The sequence below is a fragment of the Pongo pygmaeus genome, chromosome 1, assembly GCF_028885625.2.
Source record: "Pongo pygmaeus isolate AG05252 chromosome 1, NHGRI_mPonPyg2-v2.0_pri, whole genome shotgun sequence".
Taxonomy (NCBI): Eukaryota; Metazoa; Chordata; class Mammalia; order Primates; family Hominidae; genus Pongo; species Pongo pygmaeus.
The window spans coordinates 42,416,803-42,441,287 of record NC_072373.2 but is presented as its reverse complement, the minus strand read 5'-3'; the positions used below and the strand labels follow the sequence as shown (position 1 = coordinate 42,441,287).

Genomic DNA, 24,485 nt, shown 5'->3' with positions numbered 1-24,485 from the left:
CGCTTCTCCCCCATGAACTGCAGACCCACAGTCTACCTGCCAGGGGCCATGTCAACTTAGAAGTCCCACAACAACCTCAAACTCCGTATGCCCCAAACCAAACCCCCCTTCTTCCTGGTCCTACCCCTATAGCACATTCATGAATTCTGTCTACTTGTTCAGACCAGCAATGTGGGCATCATTTTGAGCTCCTCTTTCTCCTTTAGTCTTTACATCCAGTCAGTCACTAAGCTGCTGGTTGGTTTGTGGGCACATTTAGAATTGTGCACCCCCTCCATCTTCACTGATTTATTTAAATTCTCACTTGGACTGTTGGGAGCATTGTGGATTAGCTAGCAGAAGACTCACATCCACCCCCTTCTCCGAGGCTGGCCTTTATTAGAGAGGACAAGACAGGCTTTCTTACAGCTAGAGATGGCTTATGACGTAATTCTGGTCAATGAGACAGAAAAGAAAGTCTGTTCAGAAGTTTCTGGGAAAGACTTTGCTTTCTTATTTAAAAAGACAGATACAGATGCTCCCAGTATTTTTTCCCTTCTTCATCCTTTGAACGCCAGCAATATGACTGGAGCCACCATCTTGCAATTGCAGAAGGAAGGCAAAGAGAATTCCTGTGCCTCTGCCCTGAACAATGTCCATAGCCACCTACCCTCATATTTCCCACTATGGGAGAAAAAGATAAATCCTCTTTTATTTAAGCCACAGAGGGTTCTGTTACTTGCAGCCAAAAGCATCTTTGACTGATAAAGGCTTCTAGCTGGTTTCTTTGTTGTAGTATCATTGCAGTATGTTCCATTCTCCACAGCTTTGGCCAGAGCCTTTACAAAATGCAATTTTGACCTTGCTACTTCCCTGCTTTAAATCTTCCATTGACTCTCCACTGCTCACAGGATAGAGATCAGACTGTTTTGCATGGCACATAGGCCCTCCACAGTCTCCTGCTGCCTGCTCCTCTGGCCTCATCCCTGGGCACTGTACATCACAGACAGTTCTCCAGATACACCACACTTCTTTGTGCTTTCTTGGCACATGCTGTTTCCTCTGTCTGGAACACCTCTTCTTTCCAGGTCTTTCCCCTCTTCTCTTAGAGTCCTACCCTCTATGGTTTTATATCTTCATATCTTGAATATAATCATACCTTATTGTCTCTTCCTCTTGCTAGACTATGAGCTCCTTCATTTTCTGGATATGTCTTATTTATTTTTGTTTTCCTAATATTGGATAGAGGGTTTGAACTCAGGAAACTGAGAAATGAATGAGTGTGCTGAACCAGGGGCCTTGATTCTATCTCTAGTTTTACTTCTTATAACCCCATGAGCTCTCTGAAACTCATGTTCCTCATGTGTAAAACACAGGTAATTCTATCTTTGTTGTTTGAGGTGTCAATGAAATTATTTTTATATGGCAGATTTGTAATAGCAAAACAGCACTGGCCTTGGTGAGAGGTCAACCCAAGTTCAAATCCATGACTCCAATAATTATTAACTTATGAACTTGGGCAAGCTGAGTAAACTGTCTGAGTCTTGGTTCCCTAATTGACAGGAAGTTAGATAGAAATGTGTGGGGCTGTTATTAAGCTTACTTGAGATACTGAATATGAGAATTCTTGGTTCATAAGAGGGACTCAATAAATGTTTAGTTGAAGTGGACATGAGAAGAGGGGGTCTTCAGTCTTGATAAGATCCTACTTGGGATGCCCAGTTCCTGGACAAGAGCTGTGGTCCCCATGCTGCTGGGCAGCCAAAGCCCAAACCTGTTCCTGCCTCCTTTCACTGTGCAGACAGTAGGCACCATGCCAGCAGCTCCATGCAGAGCTGCACTGGGTCTCTGTCCCTAGGTTGGAGGAATAAGAAGAGTTACGACCATCTGCACAACACTGAAAAGATTTCCCGATGCATCCATAAATATATATCTCATGTACGTCTTGAGCATTCAGCAAAGGCTTCTCAGAAAATCTGAAATTTAATCTGAGACTTAAAGGATGAGAAGGAACTAGCTATGTAAAGATGAGGAGAGGAGAACTCCAGCAGAAGGAACAGCCAAGGTAGAGTCTCAGAGCTGGGATCAGCTTGATGCTTTTAAAAGAGAACACGAAGACAGATCCTTCAGGAGCCCCTGCCTAAAGGATGGGGGCAGGAGAGTCACTCAAGGAGGAGACGACAAATATTTCCCCAGATCCAAGCAACTGAACAGAGCTGGGAACTAATCCAAAGGAGGCCTTCACAGAGCCCTGCCTACCCACTAAAGCAGAGTGTGGCAGGGTTGGTGTGAGCTGGAGGAGGTGTTGATGTTGCAACTCAATTTGTGCTGTAGCCTCAGTCCTACTTTCAGGCATGAAGGCCCAGGAGGTAGAGAGCGCTGTACTCTCAACATGTCCAAACACAGACCCATGCAGGGGACCCCCAGATCTGAGCCTCTCGCCATGGTCTATGTCTCAGTGAGTGGTATTAGTATCCATCCAATCACTAAGGAATGAAACCAAAACATGACTCATGACCTCACCCTCTTCCTCACCCTCAGTAATACGTCCACCAAATCATGTCAGTGATGAATATCTTCAAACCTTCTTTCTTTTCTTCTTTCTGCCACCACCAGAGCTGCACAGTGCCCCACTGCCTCCCTCCCAGACTACAGCAGTAGCTTTCTAACTGTTCCCTTCACACCCATCCCAGCCTGCCTCGGTCCCCTCCCAACCCAGCCACCAGAATGATCTTTCCATCTGTAGAGATGTACAGAGTTCGGCGCAGCAACTCTCTTCACGTAAGAGGAATTTTTTGAAAAGTCTCTGGGGGTTGATGCTCAGATCCTTAGAGCCCTCAAGTGTTGGGTGGAGGTGAGAAGGATTTGCTGGTTGTGCTATAAGTTGGAAAAGAAAAAGAAAGGGTGGAAGGGGAGGTGATGTGAGGCCATGTGGTTGTGATAGGTCCCTCAGCATCCCCCACACTGACCTTCAGTAAAAAACTCAGAAAACAACAAAATGCTTAACGTAACCTGATTTCCCATGGGAATCAGTGAAAGGCCTGGGCTTTGGGTCTAGACCAATAGTGAGCAGAGACAGATAGGGTGGCTTGGGGACGGCAGAGTGTGGACTGGGAAGGAGGCAGGTGTGGGGAGGCTCCGAAGCAGCACACACAGATGCAGATAAGACAGAACTGTAGGGGGCTCTTAAAACTGGAGGAGGGCTTTGACTGTTTCAGTTCTGAGGAATCTAGGTACAGGCTAAGATTAACCAGTCCTGATGGGGGTCCCAGTTGGCATCTGAATTACACGTCTATGTGATAATAATATGAATAGACACCATTTATTCAGCAGTGTGCTGTGGTTTTTTTTTTATATGTAGTATCTCATTTGATTCTATTTTCATAACAACTGCAAGGGGTAAGTATTATTATTGCCTTACTTTACGAGGTTCCATACTGTTATAATCTAAGTTCTTGGCCACTGTATGTTCTCAATGTCTCTTCCCTCCCCTCCTCTTCCCTCCTTTCCTATGTTCTTCCATCTATCCACTCATCCATCCATCCATTCATCCATTCATCCGTTAAGCCTCCATCCATCTATCCATCCATATTTCTGACCATATCTCTCTCTATATATAGATAGTTGGAGATAGATATAGATATAGATATAGATATCTAAGTTGACATGCCAGAGGCCATGTCAACTTAGAAGTCCCACAGCAACCTCAAACTCAGGATGCCCCAAACCAAACCTCCCTTCTTCCTGGTCCTACATGTATATATATATGTGTGTGTGTTTATTTCTGACCATAGATATAGATAGGTAGATAGAAAGAAAGGAAGAAACATATGTATCTCCAACTATAGAGATAATTCCTCTTTAGGTGGGAGGTTGAATTACAGAACCTAAAAGTTTCCTTCCCGTTCTCAAGTTCTCTGAGGTTTAGTTTATTTTAGACTATATTTTGATTATTTTTGGCAGGTGTTGATCTTCCTAACTTGTTTGGATTTACCGAAACATACATTTCAGGGCTAGCATAGATCTAGGAGAAAGACCAAGTCCCTCATGTTGAGAGTGAGATGAAGTGACCCACTAAAGCTCACCTAGTCCAGGCCTCTGCCTGTTTCACATTATTTTGAATTCTGGATACGTGGCAAGTGGTGATAAGGACAACAATCCAACTAGGTAATGAGTAAGAGAGAATGACAGCCTGGAATTAGAGTGTAATCTGTTTTTACCACATGTATATGCTAACAGTCAGTGATGATTATGACAGTGGTCATGACTCCAGCAATTCACAGGTCCCCATACCTGAAGAGATTTAGAGACCTCAACCAATGCACTTCTTGCCTCCTGATAACTAATGCCTGATTCATTCTAGAGATGAACAAATTTAAAAGAACATGCTATTTAAAAGAAAAAAAGGAATTTTAAAACATTTTCTAGCTTTTATTTCTTTCTGAGGAGTTCCCTCCTGTTATATGCTTATTTTTTTTACCTTCATTTTAAAAATAAATAACGGTAGAACAGCATATAGTTCTCCAAACCACACAGCAAAAGAAAGTAAAAGGAAGCAAAAAGAAGCTTGCTCTATGGTCATGGGCAGTAAGAGACTGATGATAAAGGAGAAGTTGGATTTGAGGATATGAAAGCTGGAAACAGCTGGTTCAGGCTGCACCAGAACACACACATTACACCCATGCCAATTGCTGTCTTTTCAAACTCCAGGAAGCCTGGCTTGGGTGAAGCTGAGTCACCTAGAGGCTGTGCCGAAGCCTGGGTGTGCCGTAAGTTTTGTGTGCAGCAGGCTCTATCTTTCTCTCAGAAGTGAGTTGGGTGAGCCCTTGGTATCCAACCCTCCCTACATTCACCTCCTTTGAGAAGAAAAAAATAAGACCCAGAAGGTAGTATTATCATTTATTGAGTAGCTACACTGTGTCCAGAACTAAGCTTTACATGTTTTATATCACTTATTTATCTCAACAATCTTGAAAGGATGGTATTATTTTCCCCATCTTATAGGTGAAGACTCTGAGGTTCAGAAAGTTAAAGTGATATCGCCAGGGTTCCTGATTGGTAAGTGATGGAGGCTGAATTTGAGCCAGATCTATATGCTCTATCATCAGTCTCCTGGGGAAAAGAGCCTAGATGTGTTCTATCTGCATTCCTGCTTAGATTCTGCATGACTTCTCCTGTCCATCCCCTTGGCCCCCTCTCCTCTAGTCCATGAGATTACAGCTTTGCACACTGACAGGAAGGTCCTTCTTAGCCTATACATACAGGCGTCAAAAGATGGAAGGGTTCATCTCACACACTCACAGACCATGTAGACTCTTCAATCTACACCTCCAGCTAGAACTCAGAACATTGACGGGGACCTGCTCTTCAATCTCTCACCTCCCCTTTCTCCATGAAATGAACTTTAACATTCACACACCAGCCCATCCCCAGCCTACAGGGTGGCCCCTGCCAGATCATGCTTCCCACTATGGAAGAAGGCATGTACGAGTGAGTGGGCTCATCAGTTGACCTCTGTGTGAGATGGCACGTGGTCCTACCCCACAGAGTCAGAGTGCAGAATTCCAAGGGTAGCACAGGTGTGGCAATTCAGAAGAGCAGCTGTCAACACATCTGAGGGCACAGACCCCCCTACCATGCCAGGCTGAGAGAGGCCACCCCTGTATTTGGCAGGTGGCTTGTGCCAGTGGCATCAAGGCTATGGCAGGGTATAGCAGAGATCTAAGGCCAAGTGGAAGTAGAGCTGTTGCTTTGATTTTGAAAATCAAATAAATGACCTTTACAAACCTCCACCCACAATTCTTTGAAAAGGGATAAGAGTAACTCTGACCCTACTCTTACCTCCCTCCCCATCAATTCAAGCTGAATGAAGAGCAATCTTATGTGGATACATAGATACAATTACCTCTGCTCGGTCTAGCACCACTTTCAGGGAGGCGGATGTCCTCACTGGGCCCTCTTGCATCTCTTCAAAATGGGAATGACCAAGTTTGGATTTATTATTCTATTCTTGAATCCCAAAGACCATCCTTAGAGCAAAATATGCTCCTTGAAGGATGAGGATGTGGAGAAGCACGGTATCTTTAAATAACAAGGGAAAGGAGTCTCAGATTAGGAAAACTGGAGAAATGGGCATGTCAGTAGGATGAGGATGCCAAGTGGCAGGTGCAGGCTGTCTGTGACTTTGTTGTGTGTGGGAGAAATGACCTTTCTCAGGGTGTGGGAATGTAATAGGCTGTACTGTTGAACTTGACCATCCTAATCACCCTTGTGTGATGCCAGGGCCTCAGGTTCCACCCAAGTTTTACTTTATAGCTATTCCCAAGTTTCCCTATTAATCAAGGAAATTAATGAATAAGGAATAAGGTGATCATTCTTCAGGTTATGGGTTGAAATAGACACAGAAATCAACTCAGCTTAATAGAGCATGCGGAATCAGTCCTCCAGAAGGCAGCTTTCTCTCTCTCTGGGGGTGTATAATAAGACATAACTTGACCGGTTGTGGGAGTCCTCATCAGCCATGACAGACCAAGTCCTCACCCATGGCCAGGAATGACGCACAGGCTTTTGGACGTGCGTGTATGAGCAAACGTACATAGAAACCGCCACACCCACACCCCACATACCATGACAGGGTGGAGTATTTGTTGTCCTTATGTTAACCTTGTCACTATTTTCAGAAATTCTGGGCTTTGATGGTGCTGCGTCCATCAGGACACAGTCCAGAAATTCTCAGCAGCCTTAAAAGGCAGCTTTCCAACAGCATTCCCTTCATCTGCCCCTCACATCTGGGCATCCTGGACTCCAAGCGGTTCACAGCCATAAGTAAGGTTTACTTCCTAAGGGGAAGCAGGAGTCATGTCTGGCCATGTCTCACCTCCAAGCTTGTATTTGCAAGCCCACACCACCCATCCATAATACCCTCTTTCGGCATTTGCTCAAGCTGCACAACTTGGTCAGGGAATTTGAGGGGAGAGGTGTTCTGGTTAATGATGAGTTACCATATAGCTATCTTCCAAAGATAAAATTAAAAGCCACAGCAATAACTATTAGTTTGAACAATATTTAATCTCTGATGCTTCAGAAGACACTTTGAGATCTTGAAGGGCCTTAGGGCTGAGTCTTTGATGGTGACTATGGCTCCTTAGGGTGCTGTGTGAATGTACAAGAGCACTGGGTAAGGAGAGGTGGCAGCATGCCACGAGGGTAAGAACCTCAGCTCTTTCCCTAAATGGCAGGCTGACCCGGGGTTAGTCACTTCTCTTCCCCAGCAGCACTGGGTCAGAGCTTCTCTGAGGCCCCTCTTACCTCTGATATTCTATTAAGACGGGCAGAGGATGTATTGTGTGGGTTTTCTATCACTGGAACTGAGAAAAATTTAAAACTACCCGCATCAGCACAGAGAAGATCTGAAACAGTTCTTGGGTGTTTATAAAGCCCGTGGACTGGGCTCCCATCTTGATGTTAGCCCAGCCCTGGGGTCAGTGCAGACTGAGATAGGGAGCAGGAAAGCAGGAAGAACGGGAGTAGCAGAGTCAGGGACCACAGCACAGTTGGTGATTGAATTTATCAAGCCTGTGGAGAAGGACTCTCCCTGGTGGAGGTAGTGGCATAAATATGTGGTCACTTATCCTGCCTTCTCAGACCAACAAGAGCTGTTCTGCTATCAATCAACCGAGAGGTTGGGTTACAGGGACGTATCCTGTCTTTGGGACTGGTGATACTGAGAGGGCAGTGGGTGAAGAGATAACGAATCAGCTCCTCTTAGCCCAGGTCTTGTCCAGAAGGCTGGAACTGAGAGAGGGATCTGGCAAGGTATGAGCCAGTCTCCATCCACTGTAGGGATTCCAGGAGGCCCATATTTTCTGTGACCCTGCATTTGCTGGATGTAACTTTTTTTCAAGTCATTGACACGTCCATTGTCTCATTTGACTTTTCTTCTCAGGCATGGCCAGCCCCTTCACTCAGCTCTGGCTAGGCTGGACTCTACCCAATGTAATAAAACCTCTAACAAGAGCAAAATTCTGAACAGTGACTCATTGTGTTATATAAATAGCTTCAGTGATGTATCCAGCCCCACCCCCCACACACACCAAACACACACACACACACACACACACTCCCTCTTGTGGAGATCACCTTCAGAATGATCCATGTGGGAACTCAATGGCACAACACTGAATATAAATGTATGCTTGGACTCAAATCTCTCCCTCCCATTCATCTTGAGCCCTGAGTTGCATGGTGGCAAAGGCTCCCAAGTGGACCATGTGTCTCTTCTTGTTCAGCCAGGACAGGGTCCGTACTAGTGGCAGAGTCTACTCCTTCAACAGTCCCAGCTTCTTCAGGGCCTCCATTCTGTGTTCATTGGGGACACCCTTTGGGGAGATCTTGACACTGACACAGGGGGGCCGAGGAAGCTTGTCACGGCTCTGTCCTTGGTAGGACAGGCACTTGGAGCCCTGCTCCTGCTCCAGGTCAGCCAGCTTGCCTACCTGGATACCTGCAAAATCTTTCCCCGTGCCCAAGGAGGCCGGGCGGGGCCGAGAATTACGTAAGACGCTGGGCGAGATCTTGTCCAAGAAGGAGCCCTTTCCCAGAGAAGTGCTGGTTTTGGGGCTGGCGTCTTTCTCAGTTGAAAGGTAGCTGCTCAGTCCCACGCCTGAGCGCTCCAGAGTGTTGGACTTGAAGTTCATCTGTCTCAGGCCAGGGGTGTTGCTCTCCTGGAGAGTCAGCCCTGACTCTGGCTTTGGTGGAGTCAGGGGACTGTTTGCCCTCGGGGCCTTAGGGATAGGAATTGGCATAGATTTGCTAGCTGCAACATTGCCTGGAGCTGGAGACTTCATTGGCAAAGGTCCCTGAGCTGGACCTGGAGCTGGAGCCGGAGCTTGAGCCAGAGCCTTCCCAGCAGCAGGAATAGCTGCTGAGGCCTGGGCTGGAGCTGCAGGCTGAGCCAGACCTGGAGCTGGGGACGGATGCTGGGCACGTGTCTCCTTGGGTCTGATGGAGCTGGTGGGCTTACTTAAGTGGAGTCCAGGCTCATCTTGATCCTGGGGTAGCCCCAGCTTCTCTAGAGCTTCTTTACGTGCTTTTCTCTGCTCTTGCAGTGAACAGGAGATCAGGCCAGAATCTCCAGGGGCAGCCTCAGTGTGGCGGGACAGCCAGTGCTGGGGATCACTGTGGAAACTGCTTCGGCTGCTCTTCAGAACAATATTAGGTGGCAGCTTCCGGGGCTTAGGGGTTGTGAGGGGAGCTAGTCGGCTGTTTGGGTCCTCCCCTGATGGGAGGGGAGCATCTTCAGCTCTTGCATTCTGAGGCAACCGTGCAGGAGGAGGCCGGGGTTGTTGTGCGTACCCGGTTGAGCCTGTTTCCTTGGCTTTTTGGGACATGGCTTCTGAAGCAGTCTGCTCTCTTTCCTGGGAGCTGGATGGCGTGTGGAGCTGGGGTGTGTGGCCCTGCTGTCCTGGCCCTTCGGGCAGGCTGGCTTCCCTACACTGCTCTGGCTTGGTGTCCTGGAAAGCTTCTGGCGGAGGGATGAGCACCACGTCCAAGTCAAGGGCAGCCTCTTGGGGGCTGGCAGGTGCCTGCCTGGGTTGGCTGCTCTGGCTCACCTGTTCCTTCTCAGGCTCTGGCGCAAGCCTCCCTGGTTCTCCAGGGGTGTGACTGCTAGCCTGGGTGGTGCTTTTCCTGAAGTTCTGGCTTCTGGCAATGTGGATATTCCTAGGGAGGCTGTAGGAGCCAGACCTGAGGCCTAGGCCCTGGGGCTCAGGAGGATGGGATGAGCTGGACTCAGTTACTGTCCTTGGCGCTTGTCCTTGCTGAGTGATGGTCTCCTCTGGACCTCCTGTGAGGGTCAGAAAGAACATAAAAGAGTGGGCAGAGGTGAGGGCCCTGCTGCAGAGGGGAAAGCAATGACTTCCTGAACTCTGATCCCAAACTAGCAATGAATGGGTTTTATTTTGTCTTGTTTTCTTTGCTTTTACAAGAGCAGCACTTTTGTCTGGATATCATTTAGACTAATAGATCAGTAATAGCAGATCTAGGACCAGGCGCAGTGTCTCATGCCTGGCCCTGGATGAGACAAATCCCAGCACTTTGGGAGGCCAAAGCAAGTGGATCATTTGAGTCCAAGAGTTCCAGACCAACCAGGGCAACATAAGAGACCCCATTTCTACAAATAATAATAGCAGATCTTTTTTTGACTGAGAATTAATTTTTCATCATGGGCGGCAAGAGAGTGACCCCTGATTGCTCTAAGTTATTGACTCGACCTCTCCCCAGTTTTCTACAGAGGTACCAGGGTTGGGGATAAATTTGGGACAGTTCCTTCTAGCTATCTTGGGCCTCCCAGATAACTGAGCCCAATGCAAGCCTCTGAATAAGTGATTTGCCCTTGATTCAACAAGGCTTCTGCCTTCTACTTGCACTTTCTATGAGCATGTGGATGATTCTGTAATAGCCATAGTGTCCCCACACCAGAAAGTGACTTCTTTCCTTCCAGTGAGCTAGGCAGGTGCATCAGGCCCCCTGGGCCAGTGAATCAGCCTCATGGAGCAGGAAAGCCCTATGTCCCCATTTATAGCTCTAGCTCCAGGGAAGGTCTAACTAATTGTTAATAAATATTTGCTAAATGAAACAACACAAAACTGAAGCCCCAATACCAGTGGGACTATCCTCAGGAGTAAAAGGCTTCTCACACCCTGGGACATGTGGCCCCACACTCATGGCCACACTGTGTGTTGTTTTGTTCCCCTTCTGCTGAGCCTGAACACCACTGGCTTTCCACGCTCTCTAACAAGGGCCTCGAGGTGCTTCCCACTGCAGCTGGGGAGCCCTTCCCTCTCCTTATCTCTCCTACCCTTGTCCTCTGTGTCACCCAGATTAGCTCCCTAGACTGACTCAGTCTCTCCAGAGCCAACCACCCAGCCCTCCCTGACTCTCTCCCCCACCTCTGCGGTCATATCTCTTTAGAATTTTTCCACAGGAGAATGGGAGCTGGTCAAACCCCTTTCCCTTCCAGGGCTCTGATACTTCATAGACAGACATAGGAAGCTGGCTTGCCAGCGGTCCCTCCTTCCTTCCAGGGACAAGGCTCTGTTCTAGCCAGGAGAGTGGTGAGGAGTGTGGCTACACCTTCTTCTGCCTGTGACCCTTGGGGTAGAGGGGCAGGCGAGGTAGAAAGTGGCCGGAGGGGACATATTGATTTTCTGGGTTTTGCTGGGGTTCTACCCCAGAGGGTCTGCCTTACCCCGGGGAGTGGGCTGGGTTATGGGCAGTGCTCGGAAACCTCTGGGAGTTGTGGCTGGCTCAGACTCGTCAGTGGACAGTCCGCTGTCAGCCTCCGTGTCCAGTGAGCCAATGGTCTCCTCCAGGAAGAGCAGACACTCCTTCTCTTCAGCGGACAGGAAGTCGTAGCTGCTATCACTCTGTTGGGGTTGGGGTTGGGGTTGGGGGCAGGGGCGAGGAGGCAGGGGGAGGGCGAGAAGAAGAACAGGAGAGGGAGAGAGAGCTGTGAGAAAGCGCTCCCTCCGCAGAAACTGGCGGGGCCTGAGAACCACCCTGCGGAGGGGAAGGAATGTTGAAGAGCTGGAAACCTTTCCCTCCTGCTACTCTGCAAAGCTGCTGGAGTTGCCTCCTGAAACTGTAGGCACCAAGGAGGGCAGAGTCTGTCAGGAGGCTGGCCCACTAGTGCCCAGCTCTGGAGCTGGGCAGGCACATGGCAGGGGTCTTTCTTTTGCTCAGTCCTGGTTGGAATGCTTAGGGGCACAGATTAGAAGCAGTCCCAAGTTCCAATGTTTGACAGCCTTTGTCAAACATCTCACTTTGGGCACCTCTGATTTAGCTCCAAATAAGAAGGGCAACATAACAATTTGACCTGAAACTTCAGTGGTATTGCTTTTAACTTTTAAAAGTACTTCTGCATACCTGATCTGGTATGTCAAGGACAGCATGAGGAAAAGCAGGAAATGCAGCCAGCTATGAGCTGCCAGGCCAGTAGGAACTGTGGCATGACTGGCCACAGATAAATGTACTAAATGATTTGTATTTGACTTTGAAATGCATTCCATATGGGATTTTTTCCCCTTGTACATTTGCTTTCTTGATGACATTTGGCTCTGGCTGATGTTCAAGTAAGTGTGCATTTCTAAAGCAAATATTAACTTAAAGGGAGAGGTTGGTGGAGAAACTGGATGGTATGGGAGGAGGGAAAAGCAGCTTAGTATTAAATATTAAGTAGATCTTAAAGTAGATCATATTCATTATGAGAGAGTACATAGAGGTTTTTGGAAGAAAATGATAATGGTCATCTCAGACAGTTACTGTCTATGTTGTATGGGGCTAGAAGTTTGCTGGAATAGTTGCTCTTCCACAGAGGAGGTTGAAGGGAAAACAAAAGGGCAAATTGGAATATAAGAAATTTGGGCCAAGTCTCTTCTTGGCATCTCCACCCCTTTTTCTAATATTTGGGACACTTCAGAGTTGTATATTCTTCAGGCCCACTCAGATGGCCAGGAAAGATTTTGAGACAGCTCTAAAAATATCCTGGAGGGAGGGGAGAGGGTTGCGGAATAACCCTTCCAGTTGCCTCTGGAACTTCCTTTCGCATGTGGGCCTACATGTGAAAGGAAGCCCCAAATATAGCCCCTGGAAGCTCTGAAGCTGACTCCAAGAGTTTCTTCCAGCAAAATATCTTTATTGTCCTCTTCCTCCTAAAATAGCCTTGCCAAGGATAAGCTGACTCTGAGTTTCTCCTTCATGAATGATTCACTTTGAAAACCTTTAATCCCTGTCACATTCTGTGTCCAATGGTATGTGACTATTCACATTGGCCTCAGCCTAAAAGACATAGAAAGACGTCTCCACAGCCCCATTATCTAGGGTCAAAGTGAAATTTGTATGATTGTCTGCACTTTGGATTTGTGCATGTGTGTTTCTTTCTCTACTCCATTTTTACATATCAAAATCCATTGGTTGTCTTAAACATCTTGACATTCAGTAGACACCCTTAAAATCCTTAAATTTTCAAATACCTCTATAGGATACAATGCAAAAAAGCATAAATTATCCAGGATTCTTATGTATGTGACAAGCATGAACAGCAAATATTTGTGTCTGGATGCAGCACCGATTTACTCTTTCACACCAGCCTCACAACAACTGAGATTTAAATTCATGCCCAGAAAAATTACAGTTTATTAAATGCCACTCACAAGTAGCTAAACACAGTGACTTTGGAAGATTCTCAGTGTCTGCTCCTAGAAAGGCTGATTCTTTTCTGTATAGAGGCATATGCTAGGTGCTTTACCTGTATCTCATTTACTCCCCACAAACTGAATTGGGTATGAACACTAACTATCCCATTTGAAAACTGAGGAGGCTAAAGCTTAGAGAAATTAAGTAATTTGCCCAAGGTCATACAGCTTATAAGTAGAGAACTCAGATCTGTTTGGTTCCAGAACCTAGGCTCCTAATTACCTATTTTCTTTGATCTTTGTAAGAGACTAAAGTAATGCTGCTCTTTGCAGAGAACTTCAATAATCCACGTGCTACAAGAATCTACGTTCTGGTTTCCACCATGACCTCAGATTACAGGCCTACTTTCTCTGCTCAACCCAACCCCCAACCTAATGAAAATCAGTGGAAAAAGTCTCATTTGCCCAATTGCTCTCTAAGGTCATCCCATCCTATTCTCTATAGAGCCAGGGCTGACTCAGGCAGAAAGCACCCACTGGTGTTGTGATTCACTCCCCAACAATGAAAGAGAAGGTGCAGTGAGCCAGGATGGGTGGCAGGAAAGGATAGGGCAGGGCAGGGCAGGGCAGGGCATGTGTACAGAGAGCAGACCAGGTTGCGGGAGGGAGAGTATTACGTACAGATCCAGAGCGAGTGGAGGTGCTGCTCATCATGCTGTCACAGCTGCCGACACGGGTCACGGGTTCTGAGCCAGGCCCCGCTGGCCACAGCTCCCTCTCGGGCATCGCCCGAAACAAGGCGCAGGGATGGCAAAGGGGGCTCCCAGAGGGGAAGCGAGGGGAAGTGAACAATGTCCCAAGCCGGGCCTGAAAAGAGAAGAATCAAAGCGACACGTGAGCCGAGGCTTCGGCAAGGCTCTGCCCAGGCCCTGGGCGGCATGGCGGGAAGGACACCAAGCAAGCAGAGAGCTGGAAGGGGGGCGTGAACAGCCACTGCCCGAAACCCCTGGCCTGCATGGAAGGACCCTGAAGCTGGCTCAAATACATGCAGGAGGACAGACTTAGGTGGTGGAGAGGCAGTCTAGTCAGAAAGAAGCTTCTACTACTTCTCTTACATTTTTCTCTGAACCAAGGAGCTTAACCTACATTTTCATTACTATAAGCAATAAATATTACAGGGGTCAATAGCTCGGATTCTGGAGTTAGTTGGGTCTGGGCTCAAATCCCAGTTTAGCCATTTACAGTTATGTGACTTGGGGCAAATTACTCTGAGTCTGTTTTTCCTCATTAAATAATGTTAGTATAAGGATTAAATGAGAGAACAGTTAGCACAGTTTAGTTGGCAGTAAATACCCTAAGACCTCATGAGTCAATAATTAACTATTATTCTTCTTGTAACAAGAAAAAGACAAGATCTATCTAGGATCAAACTAAATTGAAACAAGATAAACAGGATCTCAGAAAAGAAGAGTTCTGGTTTAATGGGAGACTGTAGACTTGAGAGAAGAAACAGGTCCCTTAATAATACCTACCTCATGGGGTTATTGTGAGAACATGTAAAACACTTTGCACAGCGCAAATTGTCACCTGCTATCATAGTCAATATCATCAACGTCAACACAACCACCACTACGATATCCATCTTTAACTCCTTAGCCTGGAGGCATAAACAGGACACCTGCAGTGGTTGACACAAAACTATTTTCTTTCTAGTGAATTTCTGTCTTTCTAGTGCCTCTGTTGTTGCACATATTCCCAATGAGATTCCCTAGCCTATGCCAAATGAACAAGAGAAATGTTCCATGTAGCTTCCTCCCAACTCCAATTCCTTAGAGAAAAAAGTTTCAATGTCATTCTAACAATAGTAGTAGCAAAGGAAGGCAGTGCCATCTTCCCTCTGAAAGTCCCAAGGATTTTGATGTGGCTGTTTGTGGGAAATACTTCACTGGAGACGGCAGGCCAGAAGTGAGTCTGCTATGTTAAAATGAAATTCTAAAAGAATTAAGATGAAAAGACAGTTCCAAGATCAAACAGACAGTTGGAGGAGAGCCAGGATTAGAATAAAGCTTGTCTGATTCTAAATCCATATTTTCCCTATAATGCCATGCTATATTTTCTTTCATCTTTCCAACCCTCCCAACACTAGGTAAAATGTCCTAGAAGAAAACATGATCTATTTGAGATCTGGAGGCTTGGGCTTTGGATGCCAGGGCAGATGTCCTCTTGGCCTCTGGTAATAATCACTTCCAGTGGCAAAGTCAAGTTTGGGCTGGGTTGGGTGAGTCAGCCCTCCATCCCTATAGAGCTGGCAAGTATGGAGCCCCAAGGAGCTCCTCTTCTGCTTGGGAGGAGTCTCTTAAAAGGGGCAGGTAGGGAGGGGCAGAACACTGGGGGGAAAAGAGGAGAGATCCCTAGTGAGCCAGACATCTGGTTCATAGGGGTCCAGATCCTCCTAGGAGATAAGGAGGGGACTGGAGGGGCAGAGACACCAAGGAAGCCCAATGATAAATAAATGTGGGGTGAGGAAACTCTTAGGGTTTCTTCATGAGGTTAGCTCCCCAATATCCAGAAGTTCAAAGAAACAGGAACATGAGAAATCATGTGGATGATGTTCAGTCATCTCAGCTACCCACTCCATAAATGATGACCAAGTTCAGGGAGGACTAACCCATTCCTAACATTGTGTAGGGTTGAGGCCACTATAGCAAAGGAGATCCATCTCTGTAAGTCTAGGCATACAGAAAACACTCAAAAAATGCCAAATCAATGAACTTGCCATCTGTTCTAGGGTCTATTGTGTTGAGCTTTTGGAAGGCTTCTTCTTAGTTTCTAACCGATTACTGTGAGCTTTTTCTTAAATACTTAACTTCCTGGATAATATATGGCTCAGTGAAATTTGGGCAATGTTTTCAGTTTAACTAACATTTATGAGCACCTAATAATAGGCGCTGGTGTTACAAAACTGTATAAGACAAAGGCATTGTTGTCAAAAAGTCAGTGTAGATCTAAGGGTCTAGTTTTCAGCTCCAATTTTCTTCTCCGTAAAATCAGGGCAGTAAATATTTAAAGTGACTCACTGTAATTAACATCATATTCTCTATGAATGGGTGAGCAGATGCTGCCTCTTACTTTCAGAGAAAATTACTACCCTTGTGCTTCTAAGTATGCTTTAGACTTTACAGAGATTTTCTAGTCTCTCTTTCCTACCAGGGAAGCTTATCACACTTTTGTTTCAGAACCTAGGATGTCTTCAAGTAGCTGGAAGAGATAAAAGTGGTAGGAAAAGCACTGCTTCACAAGAACACAGCATGCCATAGCTTGCAAAGTACTCTCAGATATGCTAATTCGATCTTCAGCATAAACTGGAAACATAGGCAGGATGTGACGTTTTCTTCATTTTACAGGTAAGAAAGTTATGGCTCTTACCACTAGCCCTTCCTAAGGGAAACAGGGAATGACCTATACATGCATATACAGGGCAGCCCTCCACAGGGCATTTCAGGGACTATCTGGATGCAAGAGGGGCATGCCCCCAAGAATGGTTACTAGCCACCCCTGACTAAAATACTAAAAGCCTTAAAACCCCCTTCTTCTTCTACTTCATACCTTAAACCCTGCAAATTATCTGCTTCAGCTTTATACTTCCAGACCAGTGTATTGCCCCAACAGCAGATATTTCCACAGTAAAGAAATGACACCAACTGCCAAGGAAGATCATGTCTTTAGGGATTATATAATCCCTGCAGAGAGGAATCTGAACCTGAAACCAAAGCTGAGTGAGGCGCTGTCACCTCATCTCCATACCTAGTTTTCTGACCTAAAGAATCTGAATGGTGAAAGCTGCATTTCCTTTCACCGACTTCACAACCTTGAACCTTGGGGCTCTTTCAGGGCAGCCATCGAAACCCTGATAAGAAGACTGAGAAACAAACAAAACACTCAAGGTGAGAGTTTGGTATCTTTTAACCCTTGACCTCTTTGGGAACTTAACGGGAGGAGGGAATGGGTTAAGAAATATGCAGCACCTATAGTCAGGGCCACCCATCCAAAGACACATTAAATATTAACTACTCCACTGACCAAAATACTAAATACTGCCAAGCCTTGGAGGAGAGGAAATAAAGAACAGTTGAAGTTCTGGCATCTGGAGACGGTGGGGTGGGGAGAGGGCTCCAGCTCCATTCCAGGTTGGCTTGTCTGTACTTTCTAATCAGACCCAGGTCCCTCTCATCCTCCTCCCACGAACCCCCTACATGTCCTCCAAGAGCTCTGCCTCTCTGCCTACTAGTCAAAGGGTTTCCTGTCTTTCAATCCAGGTGTCTCTGCTTCTTGTTGACTACCCAGAAATGTGCCTTGGGCTGGAAAATATCCTAAGAAATATAGCAGAAAGACTAAAACTTGCACAATGTGCATATCCATCTCCATGAGCACAGGGGCAAGTTTCTGTGTGTGTTTAGGCAACATTATCATCTTCCCTTTCACCAGTGGGTTTGAGGGAAGGAGCAGGTAGAAATACCCTCTGCATAGGAGAGCTTTGTTAGACACTGCTAGTGGTCTTTATTCCTAAGTTCACCATCTAGGGCAGCCCTCAGTCTGTGAGTGTGGGGTGTTGGCTCTGTGGTGTGAGGTGAGCTCAAGCCTAAATCTCCAGTTGCTAGGACTGGAAAACCCATATATTCACTCAGGGTTGCGTGTGCCAGGCCCTTGAGCCTGGCACTGAGGGCTTCCCACTTCCCTCTTCTCTGCAGCAGGAGGAAAAGAGTCAAAGTTAGGGACCAAAGGGTTAAACCCCCCAAGAGGCAACTTGCTACTCTGACTCGACTCCTACATCTGCCTTCCTTCTGCAGGTAAATCTGCCACACAAACTGCCAACTGGGACACCTGCAGGAAAACAAAACAAAGCCACCACCCTGGTCTGCTTCTCTGTCTGTGGACTCTGCCACACTACCTTGGCCTGAGCCCCACTTGGAACTCTAACTAGACTTGACATGCTGCCGCGAAATATTCATGTGGGTGAGGCTCGGCACAGCCAGGTAGCTTTCTGTTTGCCAGTCTCTGCATCTATTAACAGGCAGAGTCAGAAAGTTAATTGAGTAGAACCCAAATAAACTTGACTTTGCAGCTAGATTATCCATGGGTTTTCCAAAGATGAGCTGTTAGCTAGAGTTGAAGTTTTCTCCACGTGCCCAAACCTCATATCCCTTTACAAACAACCTAGTACAGCTCATGCCTAACACACCTGTACACAGAGAGCTCCATTATCACATGAGCATGATCAAACACACACACACACACTGCACCCACTATTTAAATAAAGATCGACACCGAGTTGGTAAAGCCACGGGAGAATTTCCTGTTACAGTCGCTATGGAAAACCAAGATACTCTCCCCCATTTTGACTCCCTCTATTTCAACTGTTCTTTTCTAAAATCACAACTCGATTTCAATTGTTCAGAGATGGAAATTTCCAAAACAAATCTATTTTCTTTTTCTTGCTGTTTGCACAATATGCCTATCCAACCTAAAGAGATAAATGAAAAAGAAGGTGCCTCCCAGCCCCGGTCTCCACAAAAATACTACAATCTCAAGTTGCTACCAACCTGATCTGATCCCAGAATGGACTCAGAGAATTGAGGAACAGAGAGGATATCTCCCTAGCTGGGGTATAGAGGGACACCTCCCCTGTAGCTCTCATTTCCCATGAAACCCCTTCCTCTTGCTACAGGATAAGCAATAGTTGGTTAGTGATTAACTCACCTCCACTGGGTTGGGGGCTGAAGAGAGAAAAGAAATACCCTTTTGTTTCAAAGGGCAGAGATGGAGACAGAGGCTGCTTCCCCTGCCTCCTACTGTTTTCTTCTCCTTTTGAACTCCTCCTGACTTACCTAGACAGGTAAATGCTTCATCTGTGCTGCCTGGCCTCCACCCTGCCACTGACTCAGCCAATCCTAGCCTCCCCTCCCTATCTCTCATTCCAGCTGTTTCCTGAGGAAGGGAATGGGAGGGGAATGAGCAGGGTGGTGCTGTTCCCTCTTAGCCAATCATCTCCTGCCCTCCCCTTCCCTGTTTAGAGCTAATAAAGAGCTCTTTAAAAAAGGAGGTCTAGAAGGAGGAGGAGCTGGTTTGGGCTGAGACTGGAAGGACAGGTGGCAGGGAGGGAGTAGGCAAAGATAGTATATATATTTAATGTTGATATAAAGGAAAGTAGACAGTCCTCCGGGCAGTGTGCTTTTCCATAGGTCTATGTGAAACAGGTTTTTCATCTAGAACTACCTTCTTCCGCTTGGAGCTTAGTTTTCCCCTGAATTCTCCAAGCTAAACTCATTTGTGGTCAGTTTTGCTGTTAGCTTTTCTAGCTGTTGAAAGTCACTTTCTTCCCCAAGCCTACTCCTAGCTCATAAGCCAAGCAATTGCATTCATGTCCACTGAGGAGGGTGTCCCCAGGCTAGGGATGCTGTAGTTGGGCCAGTCTCACCCCAGTGCTTGCCAACAATCTCCTTGGCCTAATTTATTTCTGGGGGAAATAAAACCATTCATCCCCTAAGAGGTCCATGTCCTGATGACAGAGTGACTGGAAAGCTTGAAAGGAGAGAGCATGCACTCTGTCATTTGGTCCTCTGTTCTCTTTTAGCTGTTCACGGAAGGTGGCGATACATATTATGAAATAAAAACAAAACAAACTACCAACCAGTTTAGCAACTCTTGTCTCCTTTCATGGACTGATATTTGGCATTCGTAGGGAGAAGAGAGTAGGTAGAAGAATCTACTATTTTTGGGAAGAAATTTCCCTCCAGGAACAGAGATCACTCTTAACAGATATGATTTTTGCCTGGAAGCTGGTTTTTCCTACAGGTAGATTATCCTTGATACCTATCAGGATTTGAGGTATTCCACTTACTAGCATTAAAAGGTCAGGGAGAAAATTTAAAATCAATGTACACAATAATTGCCAAAATGTATTAATCTCTTGCTATTTGCTAGGTATTGTGCTGAGCATTTTCATGTATCTTTTAATTTAGTCTTTAACTTAAAAAAGTAGGCATTTGTTAATATCTAAATTTTACAGGGAGGTTAAAAAACTTTTTCAAGGCCATTTAGCTAGGAAGAGGCAGGGCAGGGATTTTAATTCAGGCAGTATAACATCAAGGTTGCTACGAACCAGCATAATGCCAGTCCGCCTCTATTTTGGAAGGAATCTCAAGTGGGAATCATGAAATACACAGATAATTTGCAAGTGTAATTCTAGCAATTAGATTCGTCCTTTTCTGTTTCATTTCCTACTTAAAGCTATTAATATGTTTTATAACAAGATGACACATGGCTTTCATCTTTTCTCTTTCTGTGATCATGGTTGGATAGGAAATAAAAAGTGCAGTGATCCTGGGGCCAAGGTAAAGATGAGGTGGAGCAGGACTAATGGATAGGAAGGAGGTTGGAGGAAGCCTGGGATAACCCAGTACCCTATCAGCAGCCTATGGATATCACAGCTGAATGAGCACTTCGGGCTATGACCTCTCTCCCTGGTGTGTCATTCAAACATGTATGATGTCATAATACTAACAAAACAGGAAGGGCATCTCCAAATCAGCAGTTCAGTGCAACCAGAGTCACACCCATGAATGAAGTCGATGAAGTTGATCCAGCTCCATAGGTGTGTGATTTGAACATTTGCTAAAAAAATGAATTGACTTATGAGAATTAACTTCCAAGAGGATAGTAGGCAACAGTCTTATTTGTGAACAGACACAGTTTTTCAGTTATAATAAAATTAGGATAACTAGGAGGAACCCCTATCTTTTACCAGGTAGAAGCAGAGACATAGACAAAAATCATCTTTCTCTTCCTCCCTTTCCTCTTAAAAATATTTTCTTTTTGTAAATTATGAAATATTTCAGATACACTGACAAACACAACCTTACCTAACATCCAGTTCAGGAAATAAAACATAAACATCACAGTCAAAGTTACTTACAAGCCTTGAGCCTCCCCTCCCCTCAAACACACATATGTCCTAGCTGAAATAAATCACTATTTCAAATTTTCTTTTTCCCATTCTCCATGTACTTAAATGTTTTCCATGGAATTCATATTGTTTTTGCTTTGTTTTATTTTTGCTTAGAAATATACCAAGTCTCTAACATTCCAAGAGAGTTGGAAAGGAGGCCTGGACTACAGAAAAGGGAGGATTTCCAGTCAGTCAAAAGCCTGAAAGAATAAGGCTTCCTGGTTGATAGAGGTCATCATTTGAGGCGGTATGTGTGTCATTGCTCTTAGTATGTAAATGCCTGTTTGATGAAACTAATTACAGCCCAGCTCACCTGACTCATTTGTTCCCTTTTCTCCATTCTTGCATGCTGTTGTGGTCAAGTCATCTCTTTGACTGTCAGAGGCTAGTTTATGATTTCCTTTCTCAGTACAACCTCCCCACTTAGGCACCTCCCTTCCCCCTAAGTGCACATGCAAGGTGTGTTAGTCCATTTGCATTGCTATAAAGGAATACCTGAGACCTAGTAATTTATAAAGAAAAGAGGTTTGGCTGGCATGGTGGCTCATGCCTGTAATTCCAGCACTTTGGATGGCCAAGGCAGGGGGATTGCTTGAGCTCAGGAGTTGGAGACCAGCCTGGGCAACATGGCAAAACCCTGTCTCTACTAAAAGTACAAAAATTAGCCAAGTATGGCAGTATGCACCTGTAGTCCCAGCTACTCGTGGGGCTGAGGTGAAAGGATGGCTTGAGACTGGGAGATCAAGGCTGCAGTGAGCCATGATTATGCCACTGCACTCCAGCCTTGGTGACAGAGCAAGACCCTGTCTTAAAAAAAAAAAAGAAAAAGAAAAAGAAAAGAAAAGAGATTTGTTTTGCTCATGATTCTACAGGCTGTACAGGCATGGTGCCAGCATCTGCTAAGCTTCTGGTAAGAGTCTCAGGAAGCTTACAATCATAACAGAAGGCAAAGGGAGAGCAGGCAGTGTCACACAGTGAGAAAGGGAGCAAGAGAGAGGAAGGAAGTGCTAACATGCGTACTCAGTATACATTTATTAATATTTATTTTATTTGCTATAATGACTCATTATTAACAATAGACAGGGCCATGGAACATACACTTACCACATAGTGTGTTGTCCGTTTGCATTGCTGTAAAGGAATACCTGAGACCTAGTAATTGATACAGAAAAGGGGTTTAGCTGGGCATGATCTCATGTGAGAACTTAGAACTCACTCATTACAAAAGGACAGCACCAAGACATTCATGAGGGATCTGCCCCCATGACACAAACGCCTCCCACTAGGTCCACCTCCAGCTTTGGAGGTCACATTTCAACACTATATCACATGGCAAAAACTCTAAGCATGGCAGACTGAATAGACTGTAACCACTTGTCTCCTACCTGCTGGTGTCTTGGTTCCCAGAAATGTCACGTTTAATGGTTGACTCCACATGTCAGCATTTCCTGCTCTTGCTTTTGATTTGGTGTTACTGGATTCCTTTGAGTCACTAACATCTTTATGTTGATCGCATAACAGGCAGATTGGTACCACTATAAATTCATGAGTAACAACCTCAGATGGGTACTCTATACTTCAGGCAATTACTACTTTTCTCTAGGAAGCTGGATTTCCCATTTTCTGAGACCACTCTTTTTCTCTCTCCATAAACTGTCTACCTCTCTTTCACTCCATTTTCATATAACAACTTTGTCACCAATTTTGAAAGCTTCAGTATGACAATAGTAGTCAAGAGGCAGGAATGCCACATTCCCATCCCCAAATTTACAAACCTAATTTCCTTTGCACCCATTTTCTTCTTTTTCCCTGTCGGTACAACAACAACAAAAAACATGTTTTTCCTATAAAATCCTGTCATCCATTATGTGTGCTCTGAATCTCATTTCACCAACTCTATCCCTGTAACCTTCTCTCCTGCATCATCATTTTGACCTTTCTCCTAAAATAATTCCCATCAGCTTTTTAAAATCTGCTGTCAGTTACCACACATACCACTGCTTGTTAACTAATTTGTTAAAAATTACTTGAAAGTTAGCAACTCACTAACTTCCGAAATTTTGTTGCTATTATTTACCCCACTACCTCTTTGTCCTTGAGTAATTCCATTACTATCATTTTACTGAAGTTTTGGGAGAGTGGAGGTTAGTGAATATGTTCAACTTGTTATCTTTAACCAGACATCTCTATTTACTCTTCAACTCATTTCTCTCTGGCTACTTCCTCCTTGACTCCCCTAAAACAGCTCATGCTAAGGTCATCAATGAACTCCAGTTTGCCAAATTCTATAGACTGTTTGAATTCTTCTCTAACTTGTCTTTCTATAACATCCAACACAGCTGGCCACTTTCAGTTTTTTTAAAAAACTATTTTCTCTTGAATTCCGTGACATAAAATTCTCTTGCTTCTCTAATCTCTCCTGAACCCTCAATTATCCTTGGTGGCTCTTTCTTCAACTAACTTTTAATGCTAGTTCTTCTTCCCTTCCCTGGCTCCTTAAACGTTGGGAGTTACTTGCAGCTTGGTGCTGAGTCTTCCTCCCTATATACACTCTCTCTACTTTTTCTCTTCCATCCACACAGCTTTTATCTATAGGTCAACACGTCCAAAATTTAGGTCTTTGTCTTTGGATATATCTTTTGAACTTCAGACCTGTAGATGCCTACATGATCTCTGCTTTCACATGATTCACAAACATCTCAAACTTAACATGTCTTAACTCTTTTCTTCTCTATTCTCTCCAAATACTTCCCCCCTTCATCTTCCATGAATTAGTAAATGTCACTTTTTCCTACCAGTTGATTGAGTAAATATTATTCCACATCACCAAGTCTTGGAGATCCTATCTCCAAATTATATCTTACATTTATCCTCTTCTCTTGACATCTACCTGGCCCAAGCCATCATCCACTTATTAGCTGTTTGTCCTTGAGGCAGTTTAAACTTTATAATTCTCAGTAATCATATCTATAAAATAGAGATGATAATAATAGCACATAACTTATAGAGTTATTGTGAAGATTACATGAGATAATACATGAAGAGTGCTGAGTATACTGTGAGCACTCAATAAATGCTAACTATGATAATGCTCACCGTCATCACTTCCATATGTTACTGTAGTAGCCTCCTCCTCACTGGTACTCCACTTCCACTCCGCCCTCTTCAATCTCTTCTCCACAGGGCAGTTACAGTAAATTTTGAGGAACATCAATCTGATGCCTTCCATAAAATGCTTGAATATCCTCCCAATGATCTTAGGATAACTTTATTCCTTTACAGGAATAAACTTCATTGACTTTATTCAC

At 45.1% G+C, this 24,485-nt stretch overlaps 2 protein-coding genes across 12 annotated transcripts in view; one reads left to right on the top strand and one right to left on the bottom strand.

Annotated features, from left to right (window-relative positions):
• Positions 1-4,560: 4,560 nt before the first annotated feature.
• C1H1orf116 (chromosome 1 C1orf116 homolog) lies at positions 4,561-22,712 on the bottom strand. 8 transcript variants are annotated; one of them, XM_054475584.2, is made up of 5 exons: positions 22,563-22,712; positions 22,282-22,329; positions 13,854-14,039; positions 11,228-11,405; positions 6,823-9,823 (listed from the first exon to the last, which is right to left on the bottom strand). In XM_054475584.2, exons 3-5 carry the CDS (start codon positions 13,956-13,958, stop codon positions 8,298-8,300), a joined length of 1,809 nt encoding a protein of 602 aa, XP_054331559.1. In that variant the 5' UTR covers positions 13,959-14,039; positions 22,282-22,329; positions 22,563-22,712; the 3' UTR covers positions 6,823-8,297. The 8 variants fall into 8 exon arrangements, with proteins under 8 accessions (XP_054331402.1, XP_054331762.1, XP_054331559.1 ...); XM_054475427.1 differs by lacking the exons at positions 22,282-22,329; positions 22,563-22,712 and adding an exon at positions 18,930-20,646 and having other exon boundaries at positions 4,561-9,823; XM_054475646.2 differs by lacking the exon at positions 22,282-22,329 and having other exon boundaries at positions 22,563-22,601.
• The window catches only part of PFKFB2 (6-phosphofructo-2-kinase/fructose-2,6-biphosphatase 2), a 46,682-nt gene continuing 42,958 nt past the window's right edge, over positions 20,762-24,485 (top strand). For 2 of the 4 annotated variants that reach the window (XM_054476762.2, XM_054476390.2), the window contains exons 1-2: positions 20,762-20,823; positions 21,292-21,424. The gene's annotated coding sequence lies outside the window, so the exon portion shown is untranslated. The remainder of the gene's footprint in view (positions 20,824-21,291; positions 21,425-24,485) is intronic. The other 2 variants (XM_054476773.2, XM_054476218.2) reach the window with 1 other exon arrangement.

Bases quoted from the DNA above. Each gene is read 5' to 3' on its own strand.
- C1H1orf116 (XM_054475427.1), bottom strand. From the start codon at position 19,145: ATGAGAGATAGGGAGGGGAGGCTAGGATTGGCTGAGTCAGTGGCAGGG. The intron at 14,040-18,929 runs GTGAGTTAATCA...TTCTCTTTTCAG, and splicing joins CAGCCCCCAACCCAGTGGAG to GCCCGGCTTGGGACATTGTT. The intron at 9,824-11,227 runs GTAAGGCAGACC...TGACCCTCACAG, and splicing joins AACCCAGCCCACTCCCCGGG to GAGGTCCAGAGGAGACCATC.